Source organism: Elephas maximus, chromosome 5, assembly GCF_024166365.1.
Source record: "Elephas maximus indicus isolate mEleMax1 chromosome 5, mEleMax1 primary haplotype, whole genome shotgun sequence".
Taxonomy (NCBI): Eukaryota; Metazoa; Chordata; class Mammalia; order Proboscidea; family Elephantidae; genus Elephas; species Elephas maximus.
The window spans coordinates 104220112-104236872 of record NC_064823.1 but is presented as its reverse complement, the minus strand read 5'-3'; the positions used below and the strand labels follow the sequence as shown (position 1 = coordinate 104236872).

At 40.0% G+C, this 16761-nt stretch overlaps 1 protein-coding gene across 1 annotated transcript; it reads right to left on the bottom strand.

The window, feature by feature from the left end:
• Positions 1–295: 295 nt before the first annotated feature.
• SPINK2 (serine peptidase inhibitor Kazal type 2) lies at positions 296–15275 on the bottom strand. Its single transcript, XM_049885301.1, has 4 exons — positions 15246–15275; positions 8157–8219; positions 1563–1672; positions 296–341 (listed from the first exon to the last, which is right to left on the bottom strand). Exons 1-4 carry the CDS (start codon positions 15273–15275, stop codon positions 296–298), a joined length of 249 nt encoding a protein of 82 aa, XP_049741258.1.
• Between the last annotated feature and the right edge of the window lie 1486 nt (positions 15276–16761).

Sequence of the window (16761 nt, the reverse complement as noted above, 5' to 3'; positions counted from 1 at the left end):
AGTGAGAATGCCATTTTCAACTCAAAACAGTAGTAATTGAATACAATGCTGATTTTACTTCCAACTAAATAAGGCAATGCACAGGTCATCTGGGCAATAAACTTAGCTCAAGGGGCAAAAGGCAAGAAAACAAGGAAATTTTTTTTAGGCTCTCTTCCACACCTCCTCTCAGAAAACATGGATTAACAAATCTTACATTAAGAAATACAGGAAAATGAAAAAGAGAACACTGAGATTCGTATAAAGTGCCCAATGTAAGGTGGTTTCCCCATTCTCTTTTCTGTGAACTGCTCCATCAGCACGGGCCACTTTGGATTATTTTAATATCATTACCATCTTCCCTGCAATTCAACAAATATGAAATAATTATTACCTACCATACTGAAACTGTTCCACTATTTGTATTAAAAACACCCCTGTCAACCATTCCCAAAGCCAACTCTTCAGACAGGGATTGGACTGGACAATGGGTTGGAGAGGGATGCTGGCGAGGAGTGAGCTTCTTAGATCAGGTGGACACTTGAGACTATGTTGGCATCTCCTCCCTGGAGGGGAGATGAGAGGGTAGAGGGGGTTAAAAGCTGGCAAAATGGACACAAAAAGAGAGTGAAGGGAGAAAGCGGGCTGTCTCATTAGCGGGAGAGCAATTGGGAGTATGTAATAAGGTGTACATAAGTTTTTGTGTGAAAGACTGACTTGATTTGTAAGCTTTCACTTAAAGCACAATAAAAAATTAAGAAAACAAACGCCCCCGTCATCATCATTATTATTCCCCCCAGGGCTACACGTAACCATTTTTTTTTTTTTTAAAGCTAAACCAAGGAAAATTTACCCCAAAACCAAACCCATTGCCATCCAGGCGATTCTGACTCATAGTGACCCTACAGGACAGAGTAGAACTGGCCCATAGGGTTTCCAAGGAGCAACTGGTGCATTCAAACTGCCGACCTCTTGGTTAGCAGCCTCAGCTCTTAACCACTGCACCACCAAGGTTCCAAGGAAAACTTAACTAGGAAGAAAATCCCAACTCTGCCACTCTTTCCCTAACCCTAGGGCAAAGGTCATTAACTCCAAAGAATCTCTGAGATCAGAGAATGGACTCCCTAAAATACAAAATAGCATACCTGGAGGGGGAGTCACAGTCACCCGGTCAGGTGTGTTACATGAAGGGCATCAAGTGTAATAAACTTGTTACTTAGTACTCTATTAAGCAGAGCTATGAAGTCATACTTCTTGGCTAGTAGAGCAGTGTATGCAAATGACCAGCACACACCCTCTGAATTTAAAAGAAAATGAAATATTCTATGGAATCTAACTACATATACTCTTAATTTGGGGAAACTGCCCATCCATGATAGTAACATGAGTTGATTATCTGGTCTACAGCTGATTAATCACACACCTTACTGAGGGATGTTGTATCTTTTTAAATGTCAGTCTGAAAACTGAGAACCACCTATGTCACATGTGATACTTTTCCGTAAGAAAGGAGTCACTACTTCCTAAATAAAGAAAACTCAAGAAAAGAAAACTCGGCTGGCCAATAGCTGTAAAATTGTTACCTGATTTTCACGCACAGGGTACACTCATTGGGATATGTGACCATGTCGCTCCCACACACAGGGTTGAAGTCCCTTGGACATCCTGGTAATGTATACTGGTCACACTCTGGCTAGAAAACAGAAAAGAAGAGAGAAATTAGAGAATAACTTGAGAAAACTCATCACAAGATAGGTGAACCAAAAATCAAACCACACCTGTTGCCCTCGAATCAACTCTGATTCATAGCGACCCTACAGGACGGAATAGAACTGCTCCACAGGGTTTCCAAGCAGCGGCTGGTGGGTTCAAACTGCTGACCTTTTGGTTTAACAGCCGAGCTCTTAATCACAGTGTCACCAGGCTCCAAGACAGCTGAGGGAGGGGGCGATATCTCAAATCTCCCTAGATTTCCTAGAGACATCCTATAAAAATATTTGTTTTCCACAAAAATCATTTTTCTAACACAAAAATTATATCATTTCCTTCATCTACTTAAAGTTCTGTGGTAGGCTATATTACCACTCCAAACACTGGCTGCCCTTCCCTGTAGTACTCCTTTCCATGAGGGAAAATCATACATCCCCGGCCTGCTGATGGTCAGACTACTGTGACTACTTAAAACAGGAGCAAAAATGAATCACTTCTGCGAACAGAAGCTTTTAAGAGCCACTGTGTAGTAAGCTACGGCTTTTGTCCCTTTGCCAAAGACCATCAATGCCCCAGATAGGATCAAATTCACCACCTCCTAAGCCAAAGTATCAAACAAATAATGGTGCAATTATGCTAAGTCAGTATAATAGAAATGAGAATAAAGTATAATACTGGAAGTGGAGAAGATAGTAATCATCTGTGTCTGGGGTGTGAGGGATATTTTCATAGAGAAGGTTCTAGGTAAGTTGGGGTTTGAAGGATGAGTAGGTATTGGCCAGGTAGAGGAAACAGCACATGTTCTATAAAAGAAAGCTGGCGCACGTCTTCTGTTCCTCCCCATCCTTTTTAACTTTCTTCTTCCATTACTCCATTCTGCTATGGGCATGAGCTTTACCATTCCCTTAGACTATGAGGACAAGAGCCACAAACTAAAATGGCTAAGTCGTAAATTATTACTTTGAGTCTCTGTTACTTGCAGCTGGATCAAATCCTGATACAAGTGACAATACCTTTTGTTTGAACGTTGTGTGGTATCACTGCAAAAAATCATACCCATAACACATCACCTATGATTTCCAGTTTTGGTTTCTTTAAAACAGGGTTTCTCTACCTCAGCACTGTTGACATTTTGGACTGCATAATTCTTTCTTGTGGGAAGTTGTCCTGTGAACTATAGGATGTTTAGTAGCATCCCTGATCTCTCTACCCACCAGATGCCAGTAACACTGCTGAGTCATGATGATGAAAAATGTTTCCAGACATTCTAAATGTCCAGGTATTCAAAACTGCTCTGGGTTGAGAACCATTGCTTTAAAGTACAATGAGAATTTAAAGACATTTGCAAAACAACTTGGCATACAATCTTTTTAAATAGTCGTTTCATCTATACCTAACTCAACAACAATATTTTATAGCAATTTATCTCTCAGTATGTCTTCCAAAAGTATTTGCTGTAATTCCCGTATGTTGTTGTTAGCTGCCACAGAGTCAATTCCAACTCATGGCAGTCCCATGTGTGCACAGTAGAACTGTGCCACTGGCTCTGCAATGGCAGATCTCCAGATCTGTCTCCCAAGGCACCTCTGTTTATACATATTTTTTTTTTTACATTTTTAATTAAAATTAGACTGACAACTGGCATAAATAGGTTTGTAAACAAACACACTTGGATGTTGGTAAGAATAGAACTCCACTGATGAGAAATAAAGTCACTGACATACAAGAGAGTAGTCTATCTACAACCAACAATATGCTGTGGGAATCAGCGGGAGGAAAAGGAGAGGGTAATTTATGTGGCAAGTTATTTAAGTGGATGGTGGCCGAATGAGTTTTTACAGTTAAAAACTAGTAGTTACATAATCTGGCTGCACATAGGCATCTCTTTGGGAGCTTGTTAAAATTCTCACTTGGGGCCTCACCCCAGACCTACTGAATCAGAATCTCTAGGGGTAGGACCCATAAACCCAGAGGTCTAGGAACTTCTGATTCAGTAAGGACTGGGTTTAGGAGCCATTGTTCTTCATCATCTTGGCATCAGTCCACTTTGACTACTTAGTGAAATTTAACAAAAATGTACATAGACACACAATTCTGCATACAGTTTAAAGGAACTCTGCTTTAGAAGTTTTCTGCCTCCTCCTTTTTAAATCAAAACATAGATTGCCTATGTCCCATTCTCTCAGTGGCTGACTAGGCGAACAACTAACCTAATCCAAATCAGTCTATTTAGCCTGAACGTTTCAAATTGTTTTACAGTTCAATAGGAGTTTTCAAATGCTTTAATCTCAAGAATAACTAATATATGAATTTCAGAGAGCATTAACAAGCTGATGTTCCTCAGATTCCTGAAGGATCTGCCCAGCTGGTGGGCAATGATGGTGTTCCAGTCTGTTTCCAGTCTGATTCTCAGGATTACAAAGCTGGGCTTGGCTACTCACCATTTAATTTGATGATATTCAGGTTTCTTCTTGGATTTTAAAACTCTAAGCTGAGATATAAGTCGATATGCACAAGTATTTTTTATCCTTATCAATGACATCAAATAATTTCATTAATAAATTATGCCTCCATGATTTTAGAATCTATTATACCACCACAGTAGTCACAACAGCCTGGTACTGGTACAACAATGGATATATGGACCAATGGAACAGAATTGAGAATCCAGACATAAATCCATCCACATATGAGCAGCTGATATTTGACAAAGGCCCAAAGTCAGTAAAATGGGGAAAAGACAGTCTCTTTAACAAATGGTGCTGGCATAACTGGACATCCCTCTGCAAAAAAAAAAAAAAAATGAAACAAGACCCATACCTCACACTATGCACAAAAGCTAACTCAAAATAGATCAGAGACCTAAACTGAAAATCTAAAATGATAAAGATCACAGAAGAAAAAATAGGGACAATGCTAGGAGCCCTAATACATGGCATAAATAGTATACGAAACATTACTAGCAATGCACAAACACCAGAAGAGAAATTAGATAACTGGGAGCTCCTAAAAATCAAACACCTATGCTCATCCAAAGACTTCACCAAAAGAGTAAAAAAATGACCTACAGACTGGGAAAAAGGTTTTAACTATGATAGCTCCGATCAGCATCTGATCTCTAAAATCTACATGATACTGCAAAAACTCAACTACAAAACGACAAATGACCCAGTTAAAAAATGGGCAAAGGATATGAACAGACACTTCACCAAAGGAGGCATGCAGGTGGCTAACAGATACATGAGAAAATGCTCACAATCATTAGCCATTAGAGAAATGCAAATCAAAACCACAGTGAGATTCCATCGCACTCCAACAAGGCTGGCATTAATCCAAAAAACACAAAATAATAAATGTTGGAGGGGTTGTGCAGAGAACTGGAACACTTATACACTGCTGGTGGGAATGTAAAATGGTACAACCACTTTGGAAATCAATTTGGAGCTTCCTTAAAAAGCTAGAAATTGAATTACCATATGATCCAGCAATTCCACTCCTTGGAATATAACCTAGAGAAATAAGAGCCTTTACACGAACAGATATATGCACACCCGTATTCATTGCAGCACTGTTTACAATAGCAAAAAGATAGAAGCAACCAAGGTGCCCATCAAAGGATGAATGGATAAATAAATTATGGTATATTCACATAATGGAACACTACGCATCGATAAAGAACAATGATGAATCTGTGAATCATTTCATAACATGGAGGAATCTGGAAGGCATTATGCTGAGTGAAATTAGTCACAAAAAGACAAATATTGTATGAGATCATTATTATAAGAACTGGAGAAATAGTTTAAACAGAGAAGAAAATATTCTTTGATGATTACGAGAGTGGGGAGGGACAGAGAGAGAGGGGTATTAACTAATGAGATAGTAGACAAGAACTATTTTAGGTAAAGGGAAAGACAACACACAATCAGGCGAGGTCAGCACAAATGGACTAAACCAAAAGCAGTTTCCTGAATAAACTGAACGCTTCAAAGGCCAGAGAAGCAGGGGTGTGGTATGGGGACCATGGTTTCAGAGTACATCTAGGTCAACTGGCATAATAAAATCTATTAAGAAAACATTCAGCATCCCACTTTGGTGAGTGGCGTCTGGGGTCTTAAACCCTAGCAGGCAGCCATCTAAGATCCATCAATTGGTCTCAACCCACCTGGAGCAAAGGATAATGAAGAACACCAAAGACACAAGGTAATTATGAAACAGAAAGGGCCACATAATGCAGAGACTACATCAGCCTGAGACCAGAAGAACAAGACGGTGCCCTGCTACAACCGATGACTGCCCTGACAGGGAACATAACAGAGAATCCCTGATGGAGCAGGAGAGCAGTGGGATGCAGACCTCAAATTCTCATAAAAAGACCAGACTTGATCCCAGAGGTCATGGTCCCCAGACCTTCTATTAGCCCAAGACTGGAACCATTGCCAAAGCCAACTCTTCAGACAGGGTTGGACTGGGCTACAAGATAGAAAATGATACTGGTGAGAAGTGAGCTTCTTGGCTCAAGTAGACACATGAGGCTATGCGGGCAGCTCCTGTCTAGAGGAGCAATGAGAAGCCAGAGGGGGAGAAAAGCTGGCTGAATCAACACGGGAATACAGGGTGGAGAGAAGCAGTGTGCTGTCTCATTAGGGGGAGAGCAAAAAGGAGTATATAGCAAGGTGTATATAAATTATTGCATGAGAGAACGACTTGATTTGTAAACTTTCACTTAAAGTATAATTAAAATAAATTATGCCTCCATAAACCTTTCATTTTGTTAATTTATTCAAATTTGTGCCAAATAAAAAAAATTCAAAACTGGTTCATCATCTGGTAGACTCTAAAATTACACCCCATGAGATGCAAACTACATGAAGAGAATTCAACCCCGGCAACAGAAATGTCTTCAAAATTCAGAAGACTCTACTCTCTAGAATAGGGCCACCCGATAAATTTATTCATTCTTTAGTATCATATTAACTTTTACAGAAGGACTTGATGTGCTTTTAAGTAATTCTCTGGATTTTCTACTGTAAAGCTTTTCTTCTGAAAGATTCTTATAAACTTTACTGGATATATTTGCTCATTTATTCATTCAATAAATGAATAAGATTTTAAGACATACGTTGTGGGAGATATAAAAACAAAGACAAGACAAAGGTTAGCATCTAGTAAGGAAGTGAAGAAATACACGTGGTAGTCTTGAAGGGTCAGTAGACTTGAGATATAGAGGGCTGAGGCTGCAAGAATGTATACCTCAGGAAATAAAACAGATGAACAAGCAAAAGCACAGCGGTGAAGGAAGTGTTCGACGTGAGAGCAGTTTAAAGAAACATCCAACACCCTTTCATGATAAAAACACTCAACAAACTAGAAATAGAAGGGAACTTCCTCAATCTGACAAAGGGTATCTACAAAATACCCACAGCTAACATCATATTTAATGGGGAAAGACTGGATGCTTTCCCCTAATATCAGGAACAAGGATGTCTATTCTTGCCACTTCTATTTAACATTGTACCATTGTACTAAAGATTCCAGTCTGTGCAAGTAGGCAAAAAAAAAAAAAAAAAGAAAGAAAGAAAAGGCATTCAGACTGGAAAGGAAGAAATAAAACTATTTGTATTCTCAGATGACATTATCATGTACATAGAAAATCCTAAAGAATCAACAACAAAAAAAACCCATTGCTATCGAGTGGATTCCAAATCATAGCGAACCTATAGAACAGAGTAGAACTGCTCCATAGAGTTTCCAAGAAGTGCCTAGTGGATTTGAACTGCCGACCTTTTGGTTAGCAGCCGTAGCACTTAACCACTAGGCTAGCAGGTAAGCAAGTTCAGCTACCTTGCAGGATACAAGATCAATATACAAAAATCAACTGTATTTCTATAGCAACAATCAAAAATGAAACTAAGAAAACAATTTCATTTACAATAGTATCAAAAAGAATAAAATACTTTGAAATAAATTTAACAGAAGTGCAAGACTTGTATACTAAAACTCCAAAACATTACTGAAAGAAATTAAAGAACACATAAATAAATGTAAAGACACCTCATGTTTATGGGACAGAAGACTTAATATTGTTAATAAGGTAAAAACTACTCTTCAAATTGAGCTACAGAGTCAACGCAATCCCTGTGAAAATCCTAGCTCTCTTTTTTTGCAGAAATTGACAAGCTGATCTTAAAATGTATATGGAAATGCAAAGGACCCAGGATAACCAAAACAATCTTGAAAAAAAGATCAAGGTTGGAGGATTTGTATTTCCCAATTTCAAAACTTACTACAAAGCTACAGTAACCAAGACAAAGTGGTACTGGCGTAAGGATACACATATAATTTACAGCAACAAAAGCTATGGGAAAACAGTGGAAAGTAGTTAGAAAAGTAGGCTGAGATAAGGTTAGGCTTACTCTGCAGGCAATGGAAAGTCCCTGAAGGTTTTACACAGGGATATGCTATACTCGGAGCTGAGGTTTTGAAGAGTAATTGTAGCTGTAGCGCACAGCAGAAGCTGAAAAATAGAGCTACAGAAGGGTTGGGGAAAATGAGTTAGGGAGTTACTGTGCTAGCCTAGAGATAAAAGGGGTCCAAAAATGGAGTAATAGCAATGGAAACGGAGAACTGAAACTAAAGATCTCTTCTTTTAATAATTCTATACAAAGTGAGCAGTCCTGTAGCACTAGCTTCCTGAGTGTGAATGCCTCCTTAAATTTTGCATGCTAGGCACTTTTCTTTTTAGGCACCTCACTTGCTTACCCTACTCCTAACCCTGAGCCAGAAGTGGGATTATTCCCATTTTCTGAAAGGAAATCAAACCCAAGAAAACTCAGTCATTTAATCAATAAGTATTATTGGGTACCCACTACGTGCTGAGGACTGGGCACTTAATAATAAATAAGACATAATTTCTGACCACAGAAGTATTGTATACATTTTATGCAGGGGGAAGAGGGGAGACAGTCAAACAGGCAATTACAATTCAATTATATGGTGGGATGGCGAAGACTAAGAGCACTGGGTCTGGAGTCAGACTGCTTGGATTGGGACCACAATTCCACCACTTCCTGTGTGACCTCAGCCAAGGAGATAATAACGATAACTGTACCTCATAGTGCTATAAAAGATTAACTGAGTTCGTTATATATAAAACATTTATAATATTTACATAAAAACTTCAATACCTGGAATATAGTAAGTGGTATCTAAGCATTTGCTATCATGGTGATGGTGATGATGATGCAGTACAGGCTGAATGGAAGCATAAAGAAAGTTCATTTATATCTGCTTTGGAGGGAAGGAGTAGGGTGAGAAGACTTCTTCGAAGAGGTGGAATCTGAGCGGAACACTCAAAGAAGAGCTGGTAAAGAATGAAGGAAAAGTATTTCAGGCATAGCAAGGATGGGTAAAGGCCAGAAAAGAAAATATTTGAGAAAATGTTCAGTATAGCTGAAGACAGTGTGAACTGAGCAGATGGGGAGTGGGGGGTAGGTACTAGGACTGGAATGGCCAAATCATAAAGGATCACATAAGGAAATCTAAGGCATTGGCTTGGTGCTGAGGTCAGAGGCAAGTCAATCAAGCAAGGTAATGACAAGATGGCATACAATAAGCAGCATCAGGGCCAAGATGCCTTTCAAATCTCCCAGTCTTCCTCCTACATAAGTAGCCCAAGCTTTGGAAGACAACACTAAGTTATTAAAGCCTCTGAGGTCAATATCCTCATATGTAAAATAACGATATCTATCTTTTGAATCATTAAAAGAAACCAAACCCCGAGGGCTTCAAGGACTGAGCTATTTTCAACCCAAATTTACATTTTTTATCTGTATCGAAAGGCCACCTGATTATACCAGGTATGCAAGGATGGTTCAACATTAGAACATCAATTAACGTAAACCACAATATAAAAAGAATAAAAGAAAAGAATCACGCAATCATCTCAAATGCAAAAAAGGCATTGATAAAGTCCAACACCCATTTCTGATAAAAACTCTCAATAGTATAGAAGGAGAAGGGAAATTTCTCAATATAATAAAAGGCATCTATACAAAACCAACGGTCAACATCACTCTCAATGGAGAGAGGCTGAAAGCATTCCCCGTGAGAACAGGAAGAAGACAAGGATGCTCTTTATCACCACCCCTATTTAACACTGTGCTGGAAGTCCTCACTTGAGCAATAAGGCAAGAAAAAGAAGTAATGGGCATCCAAATTAGAAAGAAGTAAAACTATCCCTATTCACAAATGATATGATACTATACACAGAGATCTTCAAGGACTCCACAAGAAAACTACTGGAACTAATAGATTCAGCAGAGTAGCAGGATACAAGATCAACATACAAAAATCAGTTGGATTCCTACACAGCAACAAAGAGAACTCTGAAAAAGAAATAAAAAAAAACACCATTTATAACATCCCCTAAAAAGATAAAATTCTTAGGAATAAATCTAACCTATACAAAAAAAAAACCTACAAAAAAGAGACCTATATAAATGGAAAAACATAGCATGCTAATGGATAGGAAGACTCAACATTGTGAAAATGTCAATTCTACCCAAAACAATGTACAGATGTAATGAAATCTCAACCCGAATACCAACAGCACTCTATAAGGAGATGGAAAAACTAATCACCAACTTTACATGAGAAGGAAAGAGACCCAGATAAGCAAAGCATTACTGAAAAAAGAACAAAGTACGAGGCCTCACACTACCTGATATCAGAACCTACTATATGGCCACACTAGTCTAAACAACCTTGTACTGGTACAATGAGAGCCACATGGACCAATGGAACAGAATCGAGAACCCAGATGTAAGTCCATTCACCTATGGACAGCTGATCTTTGACAACAGACCAAAGTCCACCAAATGGGGAAAGAGTGTCTTTTTAATAAATGGTGTCCATTTGTAAACAAATGTAAATAAATGGGTGTCCATCTGTAAACAAATGAAACAGGACCCACACTTCACATCATACACAAAAACTAACTCAAAATGGATTAAAGACCTAAATATAAAACCTAAAACTATAAAGATCATGGAAGAAAAAAATAGGGACAATGCTAGGGGCCCTAATATAGCATAAATAGAATACCAAACGTAACTATAAATGCACAAACAGCAGAAGATGAATTAGATAAATGGGACCTCCTGAAAATTAAACACTTTTCAAAAGACTTCTCCCAAAGAGTTAAAAGAGAACCTACAGACTGGGAAAAAAAATTTGGCTACCACATGTCTGACAAGGGTCTAATCTCTAAAATTTATAGAAATCTTCAACACCTCAACAACAAAAAGACAATCCAATTTAAAAAATGGCCGAAGGATATGAACAGACACTTCGCCAAAGAGGATGTTCAGATAGGTAACATACACATGAGGAAGTGCTCACAATCATTAGTCATTAGAGAGATGCAAACCAAAACTTCCATCATATACCATCTGTCTTAGGCTGGGTTCTCTAAAGAAGCAAAACTAGTAAAGCATATAAATATATATAGAGAGAGATTTATATCAAGGAAACGGCTCATGCCGTTGTAGAGGCTGGAATGTCCCGAGTCAATGGGTCAGAATAGAAGCTTCTCCTTATGCACGTAGCCACAGGGGCTGGTGAATCCAAAATCAGCAGATCGGAGAGCAGGGCTCTTGCTCACAGACTGTGAAGATCAATGAATCCCAAGGATCAGCAGGCAAGACTGCAGGTAAGATGCTAGCTTATGTCCCAATAACCAGAGATGAGATGAACATGAACTAGCTGCAGGATCCAGAATAAGCAAAAGCCCCCAGGGATTGCCAGAATATTCACTTATATTCAATGCAGGCCACACGCCCAAGGAAACTCCCTTTCAACTGACTGGCTACCCACAGCAGATCCTATCATGGTGGTGATCACGTAATATCAAATCTCATCACGGAAGTGATCACACCATCGTATGAATATCAAATCACTGAGAACCATGGCCCAGCCAAGCTGACACACAACCTTAACCATTACACCATCTTACCCCAACGGTACTAGCACTAAGCAAAAAAAAACAGAAAATAACAAATGTTAGAGAGGTTGTTTAGAGAATGGAACTTTTTACACACTCCTTGTGGGCATGTAAAATAGTATAACTGCTATGTAAAATGGTATGGTGCTTCCCTAAAAAACTAGAAATAGCTATACCATAAAAAAAAAAAAAATCATACAACCCAGCAATTCCACTCCTAGCTATATATCCTAAAGAAGTAAGAGCCAACACACAAGTAGACATATGCACATCCATGTTCACTGCTGCATTATTCACAATAGCAAAAAGATGGAAACAACCTAAATGCCCATCAACATAGTAATGGGTAAACAAATGATGGTAAATACACACAGTGGAATATTATGCAAAAATAAAGAACAATGATGAATCAAGGAAACATCACAACATGGATGAATCTAGAGGACTGTCATGGATTTAAGCATGTCCCCCCAAAAATGTGTGTATCAACTTTGTTAGGCCATGCTTCCCAGTATTGTGTGGTTGTCCTCCATTTTGTGATCGTAATTTTATGTTGAGAGAATTAGGGTGGGATTGTAACACCGCCCTTACCCAGGTCACCTCCCAAATCCAAGGTAAAGGGAGTGTCCCTGGGGTGGGGCCTGCACCACCTTTTATCTCCCAAGAGATAAAAGAAAACAGAAGCAAGCAGAGAGTTGGGGACCTCCTACCACCAAGAAAACAGCCCCAGGAGCACAGCACGTCCTTTAGATACAGGGTCGCTGCACCTGAGAGGCTCCTTGACCAGGGGAAGTTTGAGGACAAGGAATCTTCCTCCAGAGCCAAAAGAGAAAGAAAGCCTTCCCCTGAAGCCAATGCCCTGAATGTGGACTTGTAACCTACTAGTCTGCAAGAAAATAAATCTCTCTTCCTTAAAGCCATCCACTTGTGGTATTTCTGTTATGGCAGCACTAGATGACCAAGACAAGGACATTATGCTGATTGAAATAAGTCAATCACAAAAGGACAAATATTGCATAAGAGCACTATTATAAAAACTCAAGAAAAGGTTTACACAAAGAAAAAAAACAATCTTTAAGGGTTACGAGGCAGGGAGAGGTGGGGAGGGGAAAGAAGTGTTAACTTTGGTGACGGTAAAGACAACACACAATATGGGGGAAGCCGGCACAATTTGACCGAAGCAAAGTCATAGAAGCTTTCTATACACAACCGAACACCTTGAGGGAACGAGTTACTGGGCTAAGGGCTGGGGACCATGGTCCTGGGGGACATCCAGGTCAATTGGCATAAGATAGTTCATAAGAAAAATGTTCTACATCCTACTTTGGTGAGTACCATCTGGAGTCTTAAATGCTTGTGAGCAGCCATCTGAGATATATCTATTGGTCCCATCCTGTCCAAAGTAAGGGAGAATGAAAAAAATCAAAGACATAATGAAAGTATTAGTCCAAAGGGCTAATGGACCACAGGAACCTCAGCCTCCAGCCAGAGGCCAGAAGAACTAGATGGTGCTGGGCTATCAGCACCAACTGCTCTGACAGGGATCACAATAGAGGGTCTCAAGAAGAGCGGGAGAAAAACGTAGAAAATTCAAATCCAGGAAATAAGACCAGACTTACTGGTCTGACGGTTACAGGAAGAACCCCTGAGACTATGGCCCATGGACACCTTGCTAACTCAGAACTGAAGCCACTCCCGAAGTCTACCTTTCAGCCAAAATTAGACACCCCTGTCAAACAAACAAACATACATGTGAGGAACTTACTTTTTAGTTCAATCAAGTATACGAGACCAAATGGGCAACACTTACCCAAAAGCACAGAGGAGAAGGCAGGAAGGGACAGAAAAACTTAATGAATGGACACAAGGGAACAAGGGTGGAATGGGGGAGAGTGCTGTCACATTGTGGCGACTGCAACCAATGCCACAAAACAATTTGTGCATAAATTTTTGAATTAGAAACTAATTTGCACTGTAAACTTTCACCTAAATCACAAAATTAGGAAAGAAAAGCATCCTTCCTTTCCCGCCCCTTTCTACTTTCTTCACACTTTCATTGTCCTGTCTTTAACATTTTGCTGTTTGCACATTTTTAATCATACAACTATGCTCTGACCCTGAGAAGCAGGACAGACTGTGTCTTAGTTATCTTATTTATCTGGTACTGCTAAAACAGAAATATCACAACTACGTAGATTTAATTAAGAGACATCTACTTTCTCACAGTTTAACTTTGTTGTTGTTGAGTCAATTCTGATACATAGTGACCCTACAGAACAGAGTAGAACTGTCTCATAGAGTTTCCAAGGCTGTAATCTATACTGAAGCAGACTGCCACATCTTCTTCCTTTAGTGCAGATGGTGAGTTCAAACCACTGAGTTCTGACTCACAGTGACCCTATGTACAAAAGAATGAAAGACAGACCGGTCCTGCGCCATTGTCACAATTGTTGCTATGTTTGAGCCCATTGTTGAAGCCATTCGGTCAATCCATCTTGTTGTGGGTCTTCCTCTTTTTTGCTGACCCTCTATCTTACCAAGCATGATGTCCTTCTCCAGGGACTGGTCCCTCCTGATAACGTGTTCAAAGTATGTGAGATGAAGTCTGGCGATCCTTGCTTCTTAGGAGCATTCTGACTGTTCTTCTTCCAACATAGTTTTGTTCTGGCAGTCCTTAGTATATTCAATATTTTTTGCCAACACCATAATTCAAAGGCATCAATTTTTCTTCGGTCTTCCTTATTCACTGTCCAGCTTTCACATGCACTTGAGGCTATTGAAAACACAGTGGATTGGGTCAGGTGCACCTTAGTCCTTAAAGTGACATATTTGCTTTTTAACACTTTAAAGAGATCTCTTGCAGAAGATCTGCCCAATTCAATGTGTCATCTGATTTCTTGACTATTGCTTCCATGGGCTTTGACTGTGGATTCAAGAAAAACATCAATCTTTTCTGTTTATTATGATGTTGCTTATTTGTCCAGTTGTGGTGATTTTTGTTTTATGTTGAGGCATAGTCCATACTAAAAGGTGTGGTCTTTGATCTTCATCAGTAAGTGCTTCAAGGAAGCAGGAAGAGGTGGGGCCAAGATGACAGAGTAGTCAGATGCTTCCTGCAGTCCCTCATATAACAAAGACACCCCAAAAAGTGAATCAATTATATATGACAATCTAGGAGCCCTGAACATCAAAGGCAAAGTTGGGGAGTTGGACTGAGTGGCAGGGAGAGGGAGAGATGGTTCAGAAGCAGTGAGGAGTTGCCAGACCTGGCCTGGCGGGAACTGGCACCCTGCAGGCTGGATCAGCTGGCATGTCTGGTAAGGCAAGCAGTAGCACTCGGGACATGTTTTCCACATCATGAGAGGCCAAGCAGCAGAGAGTCCACTCAGACCTCCAGAACCAGTGAGAAATGGCGCTTAATCAGCAAAAGATAAGTACATGCACCAAACCTACCACAAAGATCAAACCATACCCCCTTTGGGAAGAACCACTCTCCCATTTACTTGCTCCCTCCCTGCTCTGCACCCAGTCCCAGACCAGCTTCAGCAATTACCACATCCTCTGAGCCAGAAGTAAGGCCCATCGCGCATCCTGAGCCATTCTCCCGGCTTTGGAGAGGGAACAAATTAATAAGCAGGAAAAAATAATCTCCCAGCTTGCCTAAGTCAGGAGCTCAGTGCAGGCACAATCCCTGGGCCTAGACATAGGCATAAGGGGTTCGAGGACTTTGAATGCCTTTCACCCTGCATAGACCTGTGTGGGCCACTTCAGCAGCATAGGCGCTCATAAGCACAGTACAACAAGGTATACAACCGAAGCCTATTTTCAACTGTACCAGCTATAAGGTGGAGTGGCAGATTTGTGACATTTGACACCGCTCTGCCCATTAGGCAAGGTCCTTACTACCTATATCAGGGGCCTGAGGACTAGTGGCTCCACTCACACCACCTAGCCACCTACAACAAGGGTCCAAAAAAAAGTGGTGCCTCCTAGTCCTTACAGCCAACAGCATTGGGTACCCACAGTCCAGCTGCAAAACCCACCCACCTACGCACTGTAGGGAACAGGAACACGCTTTCCTCCCAGACACACAGGGGCAACTGTCAGCCCCATGCTTTGATCAGTGCATGACTCCCTACTACAGCAGATACCTGTGCCTACTCCAATAACCCTTGCCCATCTAGGATCCCAGGTGAGAGCCTGCACCACACACTTGGTGATCAACTACCTGGACACCTGAGCTGAATCCATATAAGAAAATAAATGGACTCCTGGGCTCAGATACCTAGTAACAGCTCTAACCACCTGGTGACAGGACATGAGAGCTTCAAGATGCCAATAATCAAACTAATTCATACAATCAGCCTATTTGGGCATATCAAAACAAAACAAGAAGCTAGCACACAGGAAGCAAACATACAATAAATAAATGCAATAACTTATTAACAGTCAATATCAAATCACATAAAAAGGCAGACCATGAAGGCTTCAGCAAGAGCCCAAAACCAAGACTCAAGAAATCTCCCAGAGGAAGAGAACTTCTTGGAATTATCGGAGGTAGAATTCAAAAGATTAATAGACAGAGCTCTTCAAGAGATCAGGAAGCAGATCAGGCAAAATGCAGGCAAAGCAACAGAGGAACTTAAGAAGGTTATAAAAGAGCATAATGACAAATTTAACAGGCTGTAAGAATCCACAGAGAGACAGCAAATAGAAATCCAAAACATTAACAATAAAATATCAGAATTAGATAACTCAATAGAAAGTCATAGGAGCAGAATTGAGGCGATGGAAATCAGAATTAGTAAGATTGAAGACAAAGCACTTGACATCAATTTATTTGAAGAAAAATCAGATAAAAGAATTTTTTTTTTAAATGAAGAAACCCTAAAAATTATGTGGGACTCTATCAAGAGGAATAACCTATGAGTAATTGGAGTACCATAACAAGGGGGAATAACAGAAAATACAGAGAAAATTGTTGAAGATTTGTTGGCAGAAAACTTCCCTGATATCATGAAAGATGAGAAGATACCTATCCAAGAAGCTCATTGAACCCCATACAAGGT